The 20,724-nt window shown below is 44.2% G+C and overlaps 1 protein-coding gene across 21 annotated transcripts in view; it reads right to left on the bottom strand.

The window, feature by feature from the left end:
- Nucleotides 1-20,724, bottom strand: part of FBRSL1 (fibrosin like 1) — a 501,797-nt gene that overhangs the window by 262,077 nt on the left and 218,996 nt on the right. For 17 of the 21 annotated variants that reach the window (XM_039724325.1, XM_039724314.1, XM_039724315.1 and 14 more), the window contains exons 3-4: nt 19,572-19,673; nt 8,597-8,632 (exon numbers count right to left, since the gene is read on the bottom strand). In XM_039724325.1, coding sequence (XP_039580259.1) covers nt 8,597-8,632; nt 19,572-19,673 — 138 coding nt within the window. The remainder of the gene's footprint in view (nt 1-8,596; nt 8,633-19,571; nt 19,674-20,724) is intronic. The other 4 variants (XM_039724311.1, XM_039724316.1, XM_039724324.1 and 1 more) reach the window with 2 other exon arrangements.

Genomic DNA, 20,724 nt, shown 5'->3' on the forward strand with positions numbered 1-20,724 from the left:
TTCTGCCCTTGCCCTGCATTCTCTGGCTTTCTAGAACTGCAGCTGGTCCTTCTGCATCATACAGGAAGGCTCTTACAGTTCCATTTATTTATTTGCTATAAAGAAGAGGAAAAACACCTTCTAAAAGGTGGCCAGCAGATCATGATGACTGAGGCTTGTGTTGACCATGAGTAACTGTGATGCTGAAATGCTGAGGCAGCAGGAAGTGAAAACACTGACCCTATGTAGAAAACATCTCACAGGGTTTCCATCTGAATGCTCCTCTTCCAGCCATGCAAGCACTGCAAATTAAAAAGTTGCTCTTCACCAACTCTTCTGCTGTTGCAGCAGAAAGGCAGCCCAGAAGCCCAGGCTCCTGCCTGAGCCACCTGCACAGGCACACCAGCACGGAGCCCCTCTGTTCTCTCACCCCACAAGGAATGGAGGAGAGCTGCCTTGCCACTGCAGAGGAACCACATGGCCCAGTATATTCACATTTTAGCAGCCAGCTCGATTGCATCCAGGCTGAAACACGAAGTGAGGAGAGAAACCTCAGCCTACAGCAGATTTCCACCCATTTGCAGCTTTCACAGCAGAGCCCCCACACCTTCAGCATGTTATCAAAAGTTTTCTTTGGTGTGAGAGCTGACTTAGGGTTGCATCTGTTGTTTTGCTAAATTAAAGTTGCATTTTTGCCTTCTGTTAGGACAGGAAAGAAACGAAAGAGCTCTCTCGCCTATAATAACAAATCCCAATTAAAAAAAAAAAGGTGACAAGGAACAAATACAAGTGGTGAAATTGAGTAAAACCCACCAACTTACAGGAACCCTTCCCTTCTCTCTGGATGTACAGTGACTAGTTTTACCATCACCCAAAGAACTTACCCTCTCTGGACTATTTTATTTCAATACAGTTTAACGTAGGGAAAACCATTTTGGGACTGATAGCAATCAGGGTATTCCACTGAGCTGCACAATTAAATATTTATGATTCTTCAAGATGACAGGCAGTGTTCTCTAATGCCAATAACACCCACAAAGTTGATGCAATCGATCCCTTTTCCTTGATCTTTCTTGTTCACCAACTATCAAGGGCAACAAAACATGTTCATCTTTTATTTCTAGAATTACATCCTTCAGTGGCACTATTATTTCCTCTGTTACTCCCCATACATGCCATGGTTTTGGGTGCAGTGAAATTTGAGATAAAACAAGAGAGTGTGAACCCCTTTTCCACCCACCCCTGCGAGTTTCCTCTGAGGAACCCACCAGAGCACCCAGCACAACAAGCACCAGTGCATGGGCAGCCCTCAGAAATGGACTACTTTAACCCTCTCTCTAATTATAAAACACCAGAACTGCCCATTCTCACTGCACAAGACTATCAGAGAATGAAACAAAAATCAAAAGCAAATCCCCCAAGAGGCCCCACACTTAACCCCTGCTCACTGTGGTAGTTAGGTAAGGAGCCCTGATCCTAATCAGCTGTCTGCTTTAATCATCTTTTTGTCGGCTTTGGTAAAGGGAAAGGAAAGAGAGTTAAAACAAGGCAATGGATTCTAAGGAAAGAGAGTCATGAGAGCAAACAACAATGTGAAAACAGCTGAGACAGACAAGCAAATACCCTGCCCTGCTACACAAAGAAAGCTCCAGCACGTATATGACACAACTGCTTCAGGACAGTCTTAATCAAAAAGGTCCAGAAATAAAGACCAGATATTCTCAAAATCCTCTGCCTTTCCCTCTTCAGCAGGATGTAATCCTTTCCAGGCTGGTGAATTCAAGATGGATTTAGGACAACTTTTCATTTTAGCGTGCAAGGCCGGTGACAGCGAGGTTATCCCAGCCCAAAAGCCAAGGAGCACTGGGAATTTCGGGGGATGCGTCTGTTTAACAATAGCGGCTTTCTAGTCAGATTAGAGGTCTGCTCCCCCCCGGTGCCCCGAGCACAGGGCAGCAGCAGGGAGATTAAAAACACGGGCAAAAATCACACACAAGTCATATGTCCTGTCCCTCGAGGGGCTCCCGGTGTCAGCTGGCTGTGCCTCCTGCAGCTGGGGGGTTTATGGAAATCAGGATCAGCCCGTCCTGCTCCGGCCACAGGGACAAAGGGGCACCACTGCTGAGCCTCTGAGGCAGCCCCTCTGCCAAGGCCACTGCTCAGGCAGGGGGAAACTCAGACAGAGAGGGCCCTTTGTGCTTGCTTATGGCTGTGGAGATGAGTGAAAATCCATGGGACTTTTCATCCTAATTAAAAGCAGAGGTCATCTAAGAAGAAACAGACTTTCAGAAAAGGGAACTTCTAAAGGAAAATGTGTTGTAAGGAAGTTCATGGACTTCAATATTTGTAAAGCTGAAGTATGTAGTTTATTTATGTTTGTACTTCTGCTTAAGCTTTTCATGGGACGTTTCAAAAACCCTCAAAAGAGCTCCCACGGATCTGGAATAATATGTGTACTAATTACTCAGCTCAATTTGAGCTCATGGCTTACGGACAGTCCCTGGAGCCAAGGGTCCAGCTCCTCAGCTGGCTTACAGCAACCTGGCTCCATCCCACACAGCACTAAGAGCAAACAAATCTCTATTTATTCAGTGAACTCAGCTTGTCCAGGTGAATTCAAGCATGGGGACAGTTTTGTGAAGTGAGGCTATTTAGGAACATGGGAAAAGAAAACCAGCAGAAGTTAAATGCTTTGGACTGACATCCACCATTTTATTCCTGGCTCTCTAAAACTCCTGGTATCTTACAGGGAAAACTTCTTTCAAAATACTTTACATTTCTATTCCATATTATTATTTTTCTATCTTTTTAAGTCCTTTGTGCTGTCATTGCACTTGCAGGCCACATCACTTTTTTATAGTCCCTTTTCCTTTTCTCTTCCTTCAAAGAAGACAGAGTATTGTTCCACCTGAAGGGGATCTATCTGCCATTCTTTTTCTTGTCCACAAGAAAAAGACAATTAGAGTTCCTCTTTTATGCTTGGCATCATGGCAAAAGAAGATTGATACTTATTTTGGAATTAATACTCCTTTATTCATAAATCTTGTCCAGAAAGTCTTGCTCACATTGCCAGCCCACAGGCACACTACTGTAGGAAATACATATTAAATTCAGTTTTATCATTTACGTTTGGCTCCAGCTCAAGGAGTTTGAGAGTCATAACAAGAGTCCTGTTTCCAATATTGATTTTTGGCACAGAAAAATGCTAATTTATCAGAGATCCTAAAATACAATGAATTTTCCAGCCCAACCAAGATATGTTACCCACCTACAGAAGATATTTTTCATTAGTGTGTGACAGAGCTGCAGGTGGAAAAAACCCTGTTTGTCACAATTCCAATGTGCCTCTGGTCACCGAGCATGCTTCCACACCATGAGGGAAGCACGCTCAGGAGTTCCCAAACAGAAGTATGGCATGCTTCATTGCAATAATTTTTTTATCTTTATGTAAAAATTTATCCTTCTTGGGACATCAGTTTCTCCATCTCGAAGATGTCAAGGTATACAATCATCCCTGGGATCCATGTGGGAAATGGTACTGACTCAAGGTCTGTACAGAAAAGATGCTGTTGAAGGTACTTTTCCAAGTGATAATTTGATTCCAACCTAACAGCACAAGAACATCCTTGAAGCACAGAGTGGACTGGGGAGTGCTGCTGGTGGGATCTTCAGTGAGCTCCTGTAACCACTGCACCGAAGGCACAAACCTGCCCAGGCTCACACCCAGGACTTCTGGCCTGAGAGCAGCCTCCTTAGCAGGCACCATCTGCTTCAGGGCTTCACAGAGCTGCACTGAGCTGGCACAAAACTGAGAGAGGCCATGGAAAGAGCTTTACAGGGGATATAAACCTGCAGAGTCAGCAGTTCCTCTGCTGATGACTTCCCAGCATTTGCAGCCATTTGTACCTGTCCTCCCTCCTGCTGAGGTTGTTGAGCTTGGCACTATCTCTGTGCTACATACCAGGGGAATGCAGCTCAGAACTGGCTGTCCCAGCAAGTGCACTCATGGGCATGAGCCAAAGAGATCTGACAGGGGCAGGGTGCTTGTGGGCAGCTCTGTTGGGCAACAGCCCCACTGTACAGCAACACTGAGCACACAGCACAGGAGAGGAGTCCTGGATGGCTGTAAAGATCTTTGCCAGCAAAGCCAGGAAAGCCAGTTCCAAAAATGAACAAGATCATTTGATAGAACAGCCAGGAAGGGGCAGACTGGAGTCCAGGCAGACAGTGCAGTGGGCTCAGGGTGCTCAAAGCCCACCCAGCCCTTGCCTGAGTCACCTCAGGTTCAGCTTCACCCAGGGGATGAGATAACTGTTCTCATGCTACATCACCAAGCAGAGGAATGAAGGTTGCAGATAGCACTGATGTGACTCTGGATGACCCAAGAGTCTCTGCAAGCCTTATGGTGTTCTGCACATTTCTCTCTATCCACGAGCTCCAGCCTGAGTTATCTGAGACACTGGTTTCCTGTGCTCAACAAGGAAGATGTAAAATCAACAGAATTTGATCAGCTGCCAGGGATTTGACTAGGCTACAAAGACTTTGATATTTTACAGAAGCTCAGAATAAAAATCAGCTGCTGCTGTAGCCAAGTGTATGTTACTGTTTTTATTTAAAAAAAAAACCCAACCCTTTCAAGAACAAATAAAACCAAACAAAGACGTCTCATCCTCCTGTACTTTTGTTCCAAGGCACACTCAGACAGGTTGGCTCACTGGCTATCCATTTGCCATATGCTTTCAAGTTTATTCTTTCATTCACTCCCATATTTTAGCCCCTTCCAGTTCAGAAGACGAACAGCTGCACAGATGCTCTATAAATAAACTACATAATTTATTGGAAGAGGTTTTTTGTTTATTTTTTTAAGCTACCACATATTCCCCAGCTCTATCCTTTTCCATCCTCTCTACAAAACTGAGTCAAATTCAGCTGCAGCTTGGGTTTGTTTCTACAGTGTGCTCAACCTTATAAACAACTGCAACTTTTTAGCCATTAATAACAAACTGTATGTATTATATTATATTCATTGTAACTCCTTTATAACTCTGTTTGGTTCTAAGTTAACTATCAGAAAAAAAACTTGACAAACATCCACAGGGTGGATATGTATCAGTGATGTACAGAAACCTCAACTAGTTCTAACTCTAATTTCTGATTCTCTGTGTACTTTTTAACAAATCAGTGCATTTTCAGGTAGACAGGTCTCTCATCCTGTAACCAAAAAGAGAATCTGTTTTGTCTGCTCAGAAGACATACAGACCTCTCTGACTAAGATCACTAATCTCATTTGTGCATGCAGGAAATGTGACAAATGGCTGGAGTAGTTTATCACACAAATGTAACCATCAAGTCATAGAGGGAATGAGATATTAACCTCCATAAACAAACTCGTGTTCTATTTCTCAGCACAGCGGAAGTATACATTTAATGAGATAAGGATATGAAACACATGCTGCTGAGGAGAGAAAGAGCTTGCAGCAGCAGTACAGACATAGAAATGTCTCGACCTATCCCAGTAAAAGTAAACGCCATTTGAAAATTAATTTTGGGAGTGTTTTAAGAGATTTTGTCCGTGGTATGTACAGGAGACTCAAACTATGTGCCAGGTCACTGTTACTGCTGGTTTCGAGGCTCAAATTAAATCTAGGTGCAAGTGGAGTTCATCAGATGTAACTTCAATGAGACCAAAATTTCACAGCTATTTCAAGCATGCTCCTTATTTATGCACCTAATGTTCCATGGGAAGCCTGAAGTCAAGGAAGTTGGAATATCCAGCCCTCAGGAGTTAGTTATTCAGACACTTGCATTTACTTTTCTTCCTGCCTCTAGAGTCTGCACTTCATGGGCAAGGCATTTGCTGAGGTTTTTCACCAATGAGCCTGCTCTGACTGCCTGGACAGGCCTTGATGGCTCAGCTGCATGAGCCAAACCTTGGACTGAGATTTTTTCATGCAAGATTCCTACTGTAGGTTTTAAGTTCTCTCTTGGCAAACGCTCATTTCCTTAAAATGTGCATTTCCTACAAACGTTTCTGAAATCAAACATCTCTGCAAGGACAGCTGACGCAAGTGAACGGAGAAGAGTGCGGATTCAGAACGAGGTAATTAAAACTGAGCATGCACAAAATGGTTTGTGGTATTTAAACAGCTGCTGATGGAACCCAGTACAAGAACTTCACCGAGTAACGATACAGATCATCATTCCACAAGTCTTCCACAACACAAGCCGTCAGCACAGCTATCAGGAGGAACACCCAGCACAGCAGTGTCTCCACCGTGCCTCCTGCTACCACTGCTTTCACCATGTCTGGGGAACAGGGCCAGAGCCAAAACAGTGACTTAATGTTTCACAGACAGCTGTTTTCGTGAGAAAATGAGAACTGTTATAGATGCTATGGACAACTCCTGCTGTGGGGCCAGTTGTCTGGATCTGGTGGTTTGAACATCTCTGTGCCACCTGAGAGAATCAGCTTCCCATGGGAGTTTGGGCCAATGGAAGTGGCAGTCTCTGACTTTTGCTAAATCAATTTAGAGCAGTGTCAGAGTCTTGGGGGAAACAGTCAGCCTCAAGAGCTGGCTCGTGGTGGGGCAGAAGGCAGTTTAACAGGGAAAATGACAATCCATAAAGAAAAGCAACACCACTTCACACTACTCATGATCTCAAAATACTGCCCTGGCATGCAGAAAGCCCTTACCTCCCTTGAGAAGTTATGGGTTGGCAAAATAAGAGAACTTTGTCCCCACACATGCACAGAGAAGGAGCTGGTAATTTTCTCAAAATCATTTCTCAGAGAAACAAAAGTAAATTTCTGAATAGCCAGCAATGGAAGAAAACAGTCCTATGATTTATTGGCCTTGAGACTCTGAGAAGAATTCTTTGGCCTTTTTCCATTATGATTTTGCAACCTATGTTATAGCCACTGGGAAATTGTTTAGTTCCCAAACCAGGCCCTCAGTCATAAAATCTGTGAAGATGATTCATTATTATTTATGTGGTGCCATGGGCATGCATGGCATTTTACAGACAAATAGAAGATAAAGCATCTGCCTTTACAAGCCTAGGTGAATCTGATTCTCCAAATGTACGGAAAGCAGCACTTAATGGGTCCTGTAGCAAATATTCCTCATCCCTCAATGAATTAAGCAATGATACTCACCTGGGATACTGGAGGATACTTAGTAAACATGTAACTACTGTCTAAAAATTTGTGACATTATTTCATTAAAACTGTGAGGCTTTTCGAGTCATATGTTATTTTGTAATGGTTTTATGATGAAAATGTACTTAATCTTGTATTATGAATTTCTGATAATATGCACGATAGCATGGGACAGTGTTGCTATGAAACTAGACCATAAATTCTGCACTGCCTGGCAATTTTTTCTCTTTGTGCAAAGGGTAGAAGCTCAGCAAGTTCCATCATCCTAAACTTACAACATAAATTATTGAAAGTAAATAATTCTGGTGATTACAGTAAAAGAAATGTGTTCCAGGCCTCCACATCAACTTCCTGAAGTACATAAAATCCACCCTTGTTCCGGTTCTAGAGAGAATGAGCAGCTTTAGCACTTGGTAGGAAACAGTTTGGGACCACTCACCTAGAAGGCAAAACTTTATCAAGGTAGAGGTTGTGAAAGCAGCAATTACTGTCAATCAGTGCAGGCAGGAGTTGTTTGCTGAACTGAGACATCCACGTTCAGATTTGCATATACCTTCATCTAGAACCTTTGCACTCCACATGACTTGCTGTCTGAACAACCAGGGTATCATATCTCACCACCATACATTTGTTTTGAGAGTCAGATATAATGTGATTCCAGGAATTTTCATGTTGACTTTGCTAAGCCTCTCACACCCTCTCCTATTTCTGTATTACTCTACTCAGTGATGTCTGTGCCTGCCTTTTTGGACAGCTGAGCAGAAAATGTACCCAAAACAAACCAATTAACCCACCTCTATATGAAGAAATGTCATTATTGCACATACAAATAAGGTACATATGAACAGAAAAGGACAATTAAACATGTCTGGTACATTGCACACACAGGCAGACGTGTCCTGACCCTGAACACCACCCTCGAACATTGTGGCACTCCTGTGAAGGAAACATCAGCAACACCCTCCCCTGAAAACAAGCGAGCTTGTTTTGTAACTCAGAGGCTTGTAAATAAGAGAATATTGACTTTCTCGTTGGCCACAATGGTGAGGGCTGCAATTCTTTGTAAAATGGGAGTAATTGTGTATTTGATTCTTGTATTTAATACACAAATGAAAACGAGTATGGGGGAGAGAGGAGAGGAGGGAATAATCTCCTGCTGGTGTTGAAAACTCCCCACTCAGGACTTGTAATTCTCCAGAGGTGACTATCTAGCTGAAATACAGCATAAACTGACCAAAAAACTCCTCCCTATAAGTATAATATTAAATTAAGAAGTGCCCAGGCTCTTAATGCACTCCCACATGTCAGGGCTGTCCCCTGCCAGGTGCATGACAGCCCTGTGCTCTCACCCTGTTTCTGTTCTGCATTTCTTCCATGTCAGTGGCTGTGCAATAGGTAGTGTAAACCTCTGCAATCAACATCAACAGAAGTGAAAGAATTAGCTGTAAAATGACTTACGGAGTAGCCTCTTCCTGAAAGCGATTGAGCAGAACTCTGTGGGAGGAAACAATATGCCACAGTAAGTAATGCAAGAGATTCTGTGTAATGTAAGATAAGAATCATTTTGCGATTCCCTCCCCCAGCCCAGTATTCCTTAGGGGAAAACTCCACAACCTCAAATGATCTCCTGATACTCTGTGTGCTGCCACAGGAGTAACAGGCAGAGAGCACTTCCAGGTGAGGGCTCTGGGGCTATTTCAGGCAGGGTTTCATAAGCCAGAGCAGGGCTTCAACAGCTCCTCCTGAGCAAGGTAAAAGCTGTCAGCGTGGGACACGTCTTCACAGCAGCAGGACACACACTTTGAACCATCCCTCCTCAGGACGCGACGGCGCCTTCCTGGGAACAGCACGCACATGTAAGGATGCTCTCCAGAACCAGGCTTGCACATTTTGCCTCATCGACTCCAACTCTCCATCATGTAACCAAATATCCCACTTTCCATTCCCCTCCATGAATCTGTGAGCCTCCAGCCTTCACTGCTGCAGCATTACCATATGACAACTCTATCTGAAATAACAATAGCAGCAAAGCACTAATTTATCATCTCTCAGAGCTTTAATAAGCACTCTGTCCCTTTTGAATAAGTTAAATTACATTGTTTACTCCTGCTCTTCATTTCAGCTCCTCCTGCTCCTTTCTCTACCACATCCTTACCTCTTTCACATGCTGCCAAATCATTTGGTTCTTTTCCTTCTCATTACACCAGCTCCAGTCACTTGGATCCCTTTCCTCTCTCTACGACCAAAGACTGTCGAGCTGCTGGGTTTTTGCTGGCAGTGGCTTTCTCGAAGCAGCTAAATGAATTCCACCTCTAGCTCCAGCTGCTGCTATATGCCTTCTTTTCGGAAATTAAAAAGGAGCCAGGAACACACGACACCACATAACCCAGCAAGTACTCTGCAGGCCAATTTCCAAGTGTGATTTATAATCATGATGCCCTCACTACATGATTTTATTAAACAAGATCCAGGGAGTCTTAGCAGTCCTGTTTCTAAGACTGATGTTCTAGTGGGTACCAAAAATACCGAATTGTTGCAGGCTGATGGTGAGGATTATTTTGTCTTTTTGCAGCAGTGCCAGAAGTTATCACGTTACTAAATCAGCACAGCACAATACCCCAAAGAGATTGATGCAAACTGATTGCAAATACTTGTAATTTTTCACCAGCAAGATAACAGTCCCTTTGTAGTAGCAGTTTGAAAGCCTTTTGATCAGAGGATACATAGATGTACACAAGAAACCTTTTCCAGACTCCTGCTCTCAGTGGAAGACACAATTGTCTTGCTCTGCCCATGCAAGCTCTGTGCCACTGGCTTGCACCTGCCTCTGACACCAGACAGGCAATTCTCCAGCCAAGTGCCCCTGGAGAAAAGCTCCCAAAGCAAAGAAGAGACAAGAGCAAAGCCCTAGAATTATGTGGCTGTGGGAGGAGGGCTCCCTGTTAACCCTCTCACCAGCTGGCACAAGAACAAGGGTGCCAGACAGAAGGAAAGGTGTGACCCAGCTCTTACGCATAGGTCTGCAGCCAAGGAGTGACTGGGTGCCAGTCCCCAGCCCTGGCATGCTACACCTGCACCTCTGTCCTGTTGTAGCTCCAGAGCTGCTGGAAAGGGACAGCTTCCACAGGGGAGCCTGAGCAGCAACAACACTGGTAACAGCATCTGAATTCCCACCTTCTGCATACTGAACACAGATTTGGCCACTGCCTTCATACAAAAAAAAAGTTGGGATTTAATTATAAACCTCCTAAATATAAACTGCCGAACACACATTTGGCCACTGCCTTCATGCATTACAAAAAAAAAGTTGGGATTTAATTATAAACCTCCTAAATATAAACTGCCCAGAAATAAAGCTACAGACCAGTGAAATGAAGGGCAGTGGAATTTACCTCTATTTTTGAGAAATTATGTTAAACTTTACCCTCTCTCCACATACTCTATACCCCAAAGTACTCACGGAATTCAGCTTTGTATAGAACAAGGTTAATAACAATATCCTGCTATCTACATAAGTATGTCAAACAGCTGAACACAATTATGTGTTCTGACACTTTGGAGGGCTTGACCAGGCAGTTCACCTAAAGTAAACACAGGAATGATGAGGAGGCAAATTACCTGCTTGGAAAGGCGGGAGGAGGAAAGGAAAAAGGGTGGAAGTTCTCACTCCAGCCCTCCATCAACTGAGATTTAACCAAGAATGACAAGGTCTAACAAATTGGAAATAATAACCAAAAACAGAAACAAGAGGTTTCATTAGAAGCTTCTCTCTAGGGAAACAGCCTCAGAGCATTTTTACTCTCACAGTTATTTCCAATCTTTGAGCTCTGTGCACATACAAAATGTTTTCCTGGGGTGGAGCAGACTCTTGGACAACAAACTCAAGCACACTAACAACAGACCTGCTTTTCTTAAGACAACTTTCAGGCATCCCAAGCTGTCCAAGAACCCCAGGAATCTGCAGACCACTGATTTAAAACCACTGAGTAGAAAACAATAAAACCAGTTGTTGGGTAAAGTGTTACATCAGAAATAATGAAAACTGAATGGAAATTGACTCTGGTATTTTTCACATCCAAGAGTCTCTTCTCTCTTAAAAGTTTTAACATCAAATTTCCTGAAAAATCAGTGGTGAAAAAGGGTGGGGTTTTCCCCCTCCCTCAGAATTTTTCTTGCATATATAAAATTAGTTACTGGTGAATACTTTGGAGTCAACTCGTAAAATCTTTTCCAACAATTAGGTTTATGCACAACCATACCCCACACTCTCCAGGGCTGTTTGCATGCATTTTCCTGCACATCTAACAAACCACTATTGCTTTTTTGGTTAGCTGGGAACACTGCAGCTCTTTAGGCAAATCCATACCAATTGTCACATGTAGCAATTCTAAAAACAACCCAGCTAATATCAGCTACGAGTGCCAGAGCAGAACAGTTTGCATGCAACTGTGATGGATGGTCCTAAAGGAAAAAATCTTTGGGGGTTAATACAAACACGGCTCAGTCTGTATGTCTCTATATCAAGATCAAATAATGAGAAAAGTAATCAATTGTGGCTGCAAATATAAGAAATCTTAGTGGAAGTTTAACTTGGCATCTACCCAATGCTGAAGAAACTTCCTTTCCCAGTGAATGAGTGCTTGTCTGGCAGGAGTAATTACTGGAGCAAGCCTTCAGCTGGAACAACTTACCAAGGCTCTTACCTACAAGGACAGCAGCACTTACATGGAGGGCTGTCAGACAACTCTCACTCTCCAAAGAGGCTATTTGCTGGTTTGGTCAATTTTCTCCTTGTCACAAGGGCCTCAAGCAGCAGGGGACGATGGTGCCCGTGGTACCCAGCCAGCCACATTCCTGTTGGTGCTGCGGCCACCAGCACAACACCTGCCTGGGACCTCTGGCTCACCTGAGACTGAAACCCAAACCAGCTGCAACACAGGCACCCACAGCTCTGACCCTCAAACGCTGCCTGGACAAACCACAGCAGGCAGGAAAGGGGCTGACAAACACACAGTTCCAAGGCAGGACTGTGACCCCACCCAGGCAGCTCCCTGCAGCCCGACACTGAATCCCAGACCTCTGGCTCCAGCTGCACAGCAGCCCTGAGCACAGCCTCAGGGAGGGCAGCAGCCTCTCTGCCTGCTGAGCACCAGCTTTTGCCTCTTCTAGGGCTGTTTGGAATACCCAGCGTTTCTAGGGGAGACTGTTATTAGTTAGGGGCAAAATGAGTATGGTCTGTGCATGTATTTAATGATGCAGAAGTGGAGCTGCACTGCTAGGTGGCATTTGTGCATAAAGATAAATGGCTTATAATATTTTGCAGATGATGTGCTCTTTTACAACGAAAGATTTTTGGTTCCTTTTAAGCCCAAGGTTAAAAACAAAACCAGACAGCACAGACAAGACATTTCAGTTATGTCATAGAGTGAATTATTTCTACCCTGGGATAGCTCTCATGTTAATTACACTGGATATAAAATACACCTTTCTGGAAGCAAAGGCAAAATCTTACTGCTGAAAGACTCTACTACCCCCCCAGTGAGGTCCTTGAGAGCTTGAGTGACACTGCTACCTGCAACTATATTTAAAAGATTTCTTTCTTTCTTTGTGATAAAAATGGCAACTACAATTTAGAAAAGAAAATAATGAGAAAATCTCACCAATAACCTGCAGCAGGTTTTCCAAGATTGTCTATTAAATTGACAGAAAAAGTTATTTCCCTTATATAAATAAAAGCATGGCCTTCCACTATTCTCATGATGCAAAAGAAATTAAGACACCCTCTGTTTAGTTTCTTAAAGCTATTGGGTTACTTATTGAACTCAAAAGACAGCAGGAAGGGCTTTAAAGTCCAGTAATAATCAAGGTAAAAGGGCACCTCAAGCCAATTCCCCACTCTCAATGGGTCAGGCAGGTTTCAAGTTGGATCTTTTGTGTCCTTGATATAAAACCTAACTATAAGGGGATTAGTTAAAAGCAGGTGATGGCAGCACAACCACAAAACTAGGTCATTTGCAGTGCTCCCTTCCATCGTCTTTGGCTAAAGGACACAAATTAACATATTCCAGAAATGTCAAGAGTTCATTCCTGCTTTTATGACATGTGCCATTTCATTGGCTGAAACCAAGAGTGTATCAAGTACCTCCAAATCAGCTGTGGAAATGGCTGTTTTCAGCCAATAGCTATTCCCAGGTGGCACAGGACAGTCCCCAAAACCAGCCTCCAACCACTACTGTTAATGCCATCCTTGTGTGGTGTAGAAACTGAGGCAGGAAAGAGTCAAATGTGCCCAGTGGCACCTGAGGAGCCCCCAGCAGAGGAGGGAACTGAGGCAGAATTCCCAGCTCCGATTTAGTGTCAAATCTTGCCTTGCCAAATCACAGGCCCAAACTTATCACATCAGTGCTGCAAAAGCCTGATTTGCTTGGTTAGCACTCAGCAGAGGTAATCCATAGTATGTACAGAGAGATCTGATTTTGAATTCTGTTTTATAGCATTTGTTCAGGAGGACACTCACCTCAGCTGCACCCATCTTCCACTCTTTCCCAATTCCAGTCAGAGAGGGCAGAGGCACCATGAGTTGCATGTGTTTACCCTCCCCTTGGTCATTTATAGAGCATTCAACAACAGAATATGGGTTCAGCTTAGAATACTGGGGAAGTCTCATATTTCCTTCCCAAACAAATCCCTTCTAAAACTCAAATATCTTGGAATGAGAAGGGTAAGTGGAGAGGAGGGCAAAAAGAGCCAAGGGCAGTAGATATGCCAGACCTTAACACAGAGACTCTTAATGCAATTAATTTCCATAGCCACACTCCTGTCTGCTGATACAATGAGTTCAATTGACATGGCAAAGGTCACCAGTGCATCTGATGTTCACTGAGATTAGAACTCGGACCTGACAAGATAACCACAACACGTGATGAACGAGCTGCATGTCATGCAATGCTTGAATGTGCTCCTTCTTGAATTCCCTGACTCTATTCTGTTGGATAAACAGAGAGTGTTGTGCTTAGAAACACTGCAAAACCAGTCTGGTAAGATATCAAACTACACAAGGTCTGAACATCTGTAACTGGCTTGAAAAGCTACAGAACAGCTTCCACACAAGACACTGTTATTCCTACAGGTGATGGCTGCAGACAGCAGAAGGAAAGATGCCCACTGACCAGGAATGAACAAACTGAGTGCAGTCAGCCAGGAACAACAGGAAAAGACCTCACAGAAATGCACAGAACTTACAGGAGTGCTGCTCCCGCTCAAACCATCACCTCTGCCAGCTTCACAAAACTCCTCCAGACTTTCTTTCTTCCTGAGTATCCCTCACTGAAACTTCGTGCCAGTTATTAGAACTTAATTTCTGCCGAAGCCGATTCCATGCAAGCATTTGTGGTTTTGTGGGATGCAGAGAAAAGTAGACAGCATGCTGAAGGGATGGGAATTTTTGCCTCCAGAAGAATGGGATTTACAAGGTTTCATGATCTTTCCATGTATATTCAAACCAGTTTCCCAAGAGTCATGGTTTGTGGAAGGGGTGTTAAAACTATCCTGTTGCTACTCTTTTTGACTAGGATGGTCTTACTCCACTCTTCAAACTGCAGATCAGATCCCAGTGTGTCACACATAGGGAACAGTGAACAGCACCTGCCACAAAGAGTTTGCAGCCCACATGTTACAACCCCAGGCCTTCCAAACACTCCTTCAATGTGCTCTGTGACACCTCTGACCATGGCTCTGAGGTGCCACTGCCACCCTGCCAGAGCCAAGACCAGGCATCCCCCACACACCAAAGTTTACAGTGCGGATAAACGTGGAGATGTGGTGTGACTGTGGTTCAATTCTCACTTCAGAGGCTCATCTGATTGTGCTTCTGGCAAGGTACTTCAGCCTGAGGCACACAGGAGGGACCTCCAGCTTTGTACCCTGCTGCTGCTCTAATCCCTGTGCCCACGAGGGGAAGCATGGTATGAGAAGTAGGAGGGAAGGGAGAGACAGTGCTGTGATGGCACACAAAGAAAAGCAGATCACAGTGAACTGCCTGAATTAGAAATCACAGAAGTTATTTTGTATTCATCTGCCAGAGAGAGAATTTTATATCCAGCCTATACAATATGCTAAACACTTATCAAAGAACATTTAGAGAGAGGAAAATCTTTGCATTTCCTAAAAGACTGCTTTTCGTTTATTATGTTTAAAGAAAAACAAACAAACATATGAGGATAGGATGATGAAAAATTAGAAAAGATAGCCTGGGGGATGAGAGGAAAAGGCTCTCAACAACTTAGTAGCAGTGCTTGCTGGTTTTATGCACAGCTGAAGCCAATCCCTTGAAAAGGAGAGTTTTGACTCTTAAGTGGCCAGCACCTCTTGCAACATATTTCCTAATCAGCGAGTATTTATGGTCGATATTTTATATTTCCAATTTCCCCCTAAGGGCTCCTGAGAAAGCAGCACACCTGCCAACCTTTTCAGCTGGGCCAATAATTGCCAATTTGCTCTTTGCCTTAGTATATCACTCAATTTAGCCCTGGCTGTGCCCTGCATACATCCTCATTCATCTCTGTGCCCCCATGACAATTAGAGTGTTAGCTTCAGCTAACTAGGGCAACTATTCTACTAGGGTTGGAAGACAATTATTAGTCTATTTTCCCATCTTGTGGCAACAAAATTGAGAATCCATGACAATTACATTCAGCAATTCTGCACTCTGCCGCCTGTTCCCCCTCCTTGCCCCCACCTTCCGAATATTTCAAATTATCACAGCTCTACTACCACATTCAAATTTTCCATGTTCACAGGGAGTGAGGCTTCTATTTAAATGATAATGAGGGACGATCCATTCAATTTAGTGAGGGAGAAAATCCATTAAAAAGCAGGCAGTTCTTAAGCTGATGGGTCAAGAAAAAGATAAAAACCCTTTTTTCAAGCCATTATACAAGGCTCTGTGTGGATTTTTGGACTGTTCAGGACATCAGAAAAGATTAGGACAATTATGGAACATGGGGAAAACCAAAACAAAATGCCCAAGCTTTCCACTTTTACTTGGGTCAACACAACAAAATAGCAATATGGCTTATCTGGCTCTTAATTCTCTGGCAACTTCCAATTACCTCACACTGAAAAGCAGCAGAGGAAAATCCCATTTTGGAGAAAGGCTGTTGACTCTGTTTGGTTGTAGAAGACCTGAGAGTACATGTGCAACAAGGATGTCAACTCTGTAGTAGTTTTTAAGGGAATTTTACATCAACACTGGGAACATAAACAAGTGGCAGATTCCCATCTCCTCTCTGCACCACAAAACCTGGGCTAAAACTTCACTTTTTTTCTACTCTGAAGTTTCATCATCCCAAAGAAGAGCCTAGCCTCAACAAATCAAACCATCTATGCAGCCAGAAATGATTTCACTAGATCATAATAAGCATTTTTTCCCCTCAATGACCCATAATAAATGGTGCTTGGTGTAATGTCTGGAAAGACTTACTATACAAGCCAGACAATTACTGTCTCACCATGAAATTGTATCATTCTCTCCCCACAGAATTTTCACTTGTGGCAAGGAAGGAGCAAAATGCTCTGGGTTTCGTAGTGGATGAACCAATGGCTGTTTGTGTCTGCACAATATAATCAATCATTTGCCTCAGTTTTCTTTAGAGTGCAATTATTTCACGACAGACCAGGCCACCTCTTGACTTCACGGTCCATTAGAGACTAATGACATGCATTAATGTAAATAAAGAACAACTTGCTGGCATCTCACTGAACAAGTCACCTCAAGAAACAAATGGCACAGAGGGGCTAAGCTGCTCAGAATAGCACCTCTGAAATGGGGACCAGCGAAGCTGAAGGGAGGATCTAGTGCTCCTGAGGTGGCACCACTGCAGCTGACACTTTGACAGGCACATTTCCCACCACACCTGCTGTGTGCTACCCTGCAGCAGTCAGACCTGTCACCTCCTGCCTCATTCACTCCATTGTTCACCCCACTTAGTGGGGAAAGGCAGCACAGAGAGCAGTCACGAAGGCCAAATTCACCAAGGAACAGCAGGAGAGTGAGAAACAGCCCAGGTGCCTCCTGCTGCAGAGCATCCATCTGCAGGGAATTCCTGGGTGCTGGAGCCTCAGTTTGTAACCACCAGCCTCAAGGAAACACCATCCCTGCCTTCCTAGGACATCCTGACTGCCCTGTGCTCCTGATCCTGGGGACATGTAAGGAGCTGTGCACTCCAGTGGCACAGCAGCTATTTAAACTGTGTGCTGGGACACACAGCTCCAGAGCCAGCAGGGACCAAGCGTGGCTGGACAGAAAATCCTGCAGGAATCAACACTCAGTAGTGTGTTGTTGTCTCCTCTCCCTTTCCCTGCTCCCTCTCTACAGTGAGAGAACCAGTCTGCCTCCTCATCCCTTTGCACAGAAATGGGGAAAACCATCTGATTGCACCCGTGGGACTTCCTAAGACTTTGAGACAGTCACTAAATAGGCTACAGAACGTGTACCAGTACACGAGGCAGTGTTATATGTAATTAAAGCTAAATTGCACTCATCAAATAACGAACGAAGAGCATTCTGTGATTCATGAACCTTACTTTTCAAACTGTTTAATTACTAATTTGAAAAATTCTCATTTGCGAGGGGTCGCCAGGTCACGAGAGCAGCTTCAGCAAAGCTCTGAAGTGTGCCCCGGCCTCCAGGCACTGCCCAAACATCTCCTCTGACTAGAAAAAGAACAGAGTGCCTATTTCCCACTGAATTTCACTGGCTGCTGAACAGGCTTTGAAGATTTTGCAGGAATTAGGCACTTGGAGTCAATTCCTACAGGCTCAGCCTGCAACTTTGGGGGCAAAGGGAAAGGAGGAGAAATACTGGAAGTGCATCGGTTTAACAAGAAAAGTCTCCAAGACCACTTAACGCTTTGACCTAAGCTAATGGCTAAGCTGGAATATGTTATTCCTTTCCTGCAGCCCCACTCTACAGCTACAGTGCAGCTCCCAGGCTCTCCTGCTCACACACCATCAGGAGCGGCCGAGGGGAGGGGAAGCAGAGAATCCCATCGGTGTGCGTGTACATAAAATCACCACCGTTACTGACATCCCATCAGTGTACATGTACATAAAATCACCACCATTACTGCCTAAAGCACAGCCAAAGATGTCCCACAGCAAGGGGATGTGTCCCGGGGCCCCCCCGGCTGCCTGGCCCCACGGCGGCGCGTGGGCTCGCAATCCTGGAAGCAGATCACAGGACATGTTATTTTTCTCTTCCTCCCACTGCGTCGGCTGTTTACAGCACCCCATTCACACTCCAAACATGTAGAGAGAATTTTCCCCCGTCACATTTCCCTGTCAGAGCTGTCAAGCTGAATCCCGCTTTAATCTGCCAAAAGCACTTTTCTGCTGACATTTTTAATAAATACTTTCAGCTTTTAAACACATTTGTGGGAGCCATTTTTTTCCCCTTTTTCTCCCTTTTCCTCCTGTAGAACGGGCTCTGAAAGCCTTAATAGCAAATACATTACACTTATCAAAGGCTTTCCCCCCCTTTTCCTTTTGCATCCTGAAGCGGAGGTAGTGTTTTCAATTTTAAAGCTAAATTAACTGTCCAATTGAATTTAGCTGGTGTGAGCCGTTTTCTGTGACAGGTTTTAGTTATGAAGCATATTTTACATTAATAGAACTCAACATGAAAACCACTCGCTCTGGGATTTCTGTGGCTTGCCATTGAAATGGCAAATTTAATATTTCAGACATGCTCGTGCCAGCGTTTGATTATTGTTCTTCATTTAAATCTCTCCTAACGGGAAAGGTCCTAATTAGTAAAAAATCATGTTTTAATGAAGGCGAAATGCTAATTGCTAACACAAAAAGCCTTCGTATAAAATTATCCCAGCACTGCCATTGATTTCTTGGTGACTCAAAAGCCCATTTGTGTGTTTACACACTAAGGCACCATTTGCTTTTGTTTTATCATAACATTTCACTCAATGTACCATCGAATTTCCTGAGAGAAAGACAGCTTTCCCCCAAAACCCTCTCATATCTTGGCGGCAGGAAGCATAAAATTAGATGAACTAACTTTGCACCCAAACTATGTGATTACGTGCAGCAGTTAAACCCAAAGATGCTGTAAAAAGCTTTTTAACACAACTTCTTTGAAAAAAAACAAAACAAACCATCAAGCCATTTTTCCCCAAGGAATAACAATTCCATTTTGTTTTCCCATCTCTGATCTTTCGCTTATCATATTATTTGCACCATGATTATAGTGTTTGCAAGGCAGCTCAACCACTTACGCCGTAACACTCAATCATGACATAAAAAAAAGTTATTACACAGTGACCTCTGGATGCCAACATTTGTTCAGCAAGATTTATGAAAAGCCATGTCAGCAGCGGGAATTGCTGCAATGAAGCGACGCTTTCTCCTGAACGGTACTTACATCACTGAGCCGGTCCCTTGAGCTGCTCCGCTGAGAGCTTGTGGCCTCCCTGATGCTGTCTTCCTCGCTATTTCTGCCACTTCTGCTTGTAGGGACCTTCATCTAGAGGGAGAAGAAGGAGGGGGAGAAAGGAGATTTTCAAGCACTGCTCTGCCACCTGTTCCCGAGGTTGCCGACAGCAGTTTAGTCAATGTTTCACTCCTACGCCCACGGCACCGTGGAAGGGGTGGAACGCAGGGGGCTTCTCTGCAGTTGGGCTTGACCATGTGTGTCCACACTCCTTTCCACCAGTGTGGGAGGGAAGGTGCTTTTGGCACTCCTGGGAGCAGCGAGGTTGTGCCAAAGTGCTCAGGGCCTGACACGAGGGGGAAATGGACAGACAGACAGACCCCCTTCACTCTGCTCCCAGCACTCCTCAGCTGGGGCTGCCTGACCCGCCCAGAGATGTGCCCTGGGGCCACCCCAGGAACTGCATTGAGAGGTCATGGTGGCCACTGAGGGACACTTGCTGAAACAACTTGCTTGAGATACTACACAGAATTTAGAGTACATCAGGATTAACTCTTGCAGCCAAGGCTGGTGCTTTGACTGCTGAATCATCCCACTCCCTTCACCTGAAGTTGTGCTTGTGTTTGGACAGAAGTGAGAGAGCCAATGTTTGAAATCACAGCAACCTTCCTTCTACATCTGCAAAGAGTGTTACAGGGGGAGGAGAGGGGTAGGATAGATGTCATTCACAGCTTCATTCCTGGGCTCATTTACTAACAAATTATTCTGCTAATTCCCTCATGAAATATTGGGTGGAAAGAAGTGTTTAATTTATTAATAGGTTCTATTCATATCAGTTTGGTTCCATTTAAATTACACTATTTAAAATGTCGGCTTGTACAAATTGGTATTTTTAATGGCAATAAAATCCCTTTGTTTCTTGCTGTCCTGTTCCATGGTGGTGCTAGCAGCCAGCAGGGTTTGCTCCTGGTACTGATGTGACCCTTGCAGCCCTGCCCCTGTGGCACTGGGCACCCTGGACATGCTGTCACCATGTGGGCACAGCAATCTGAGTGCTGGGAGCACTGACCACTGCACGCCATGGATGTTTGACAGTTCTGCCAGCTAAGTGCCCCACAGTCTGTCAATATTTTAATGAAATGTT

Source organism: Passer montanus, unplaced genomic scaffold (genome assembly GCF_014805655.1).
Source record: "Passer montanus isolate IOZ18808 unplaced genomic scaffold, ASM1480565v1 scaffold53, whole genome shotgun sequence".
Classification (NCBI taxonomy): domain Eukaryota; kingdom Metazoa; phylum Chordata; class Aves; order Passeriformes; family Passeridae; genus Passer; species Passer montanus.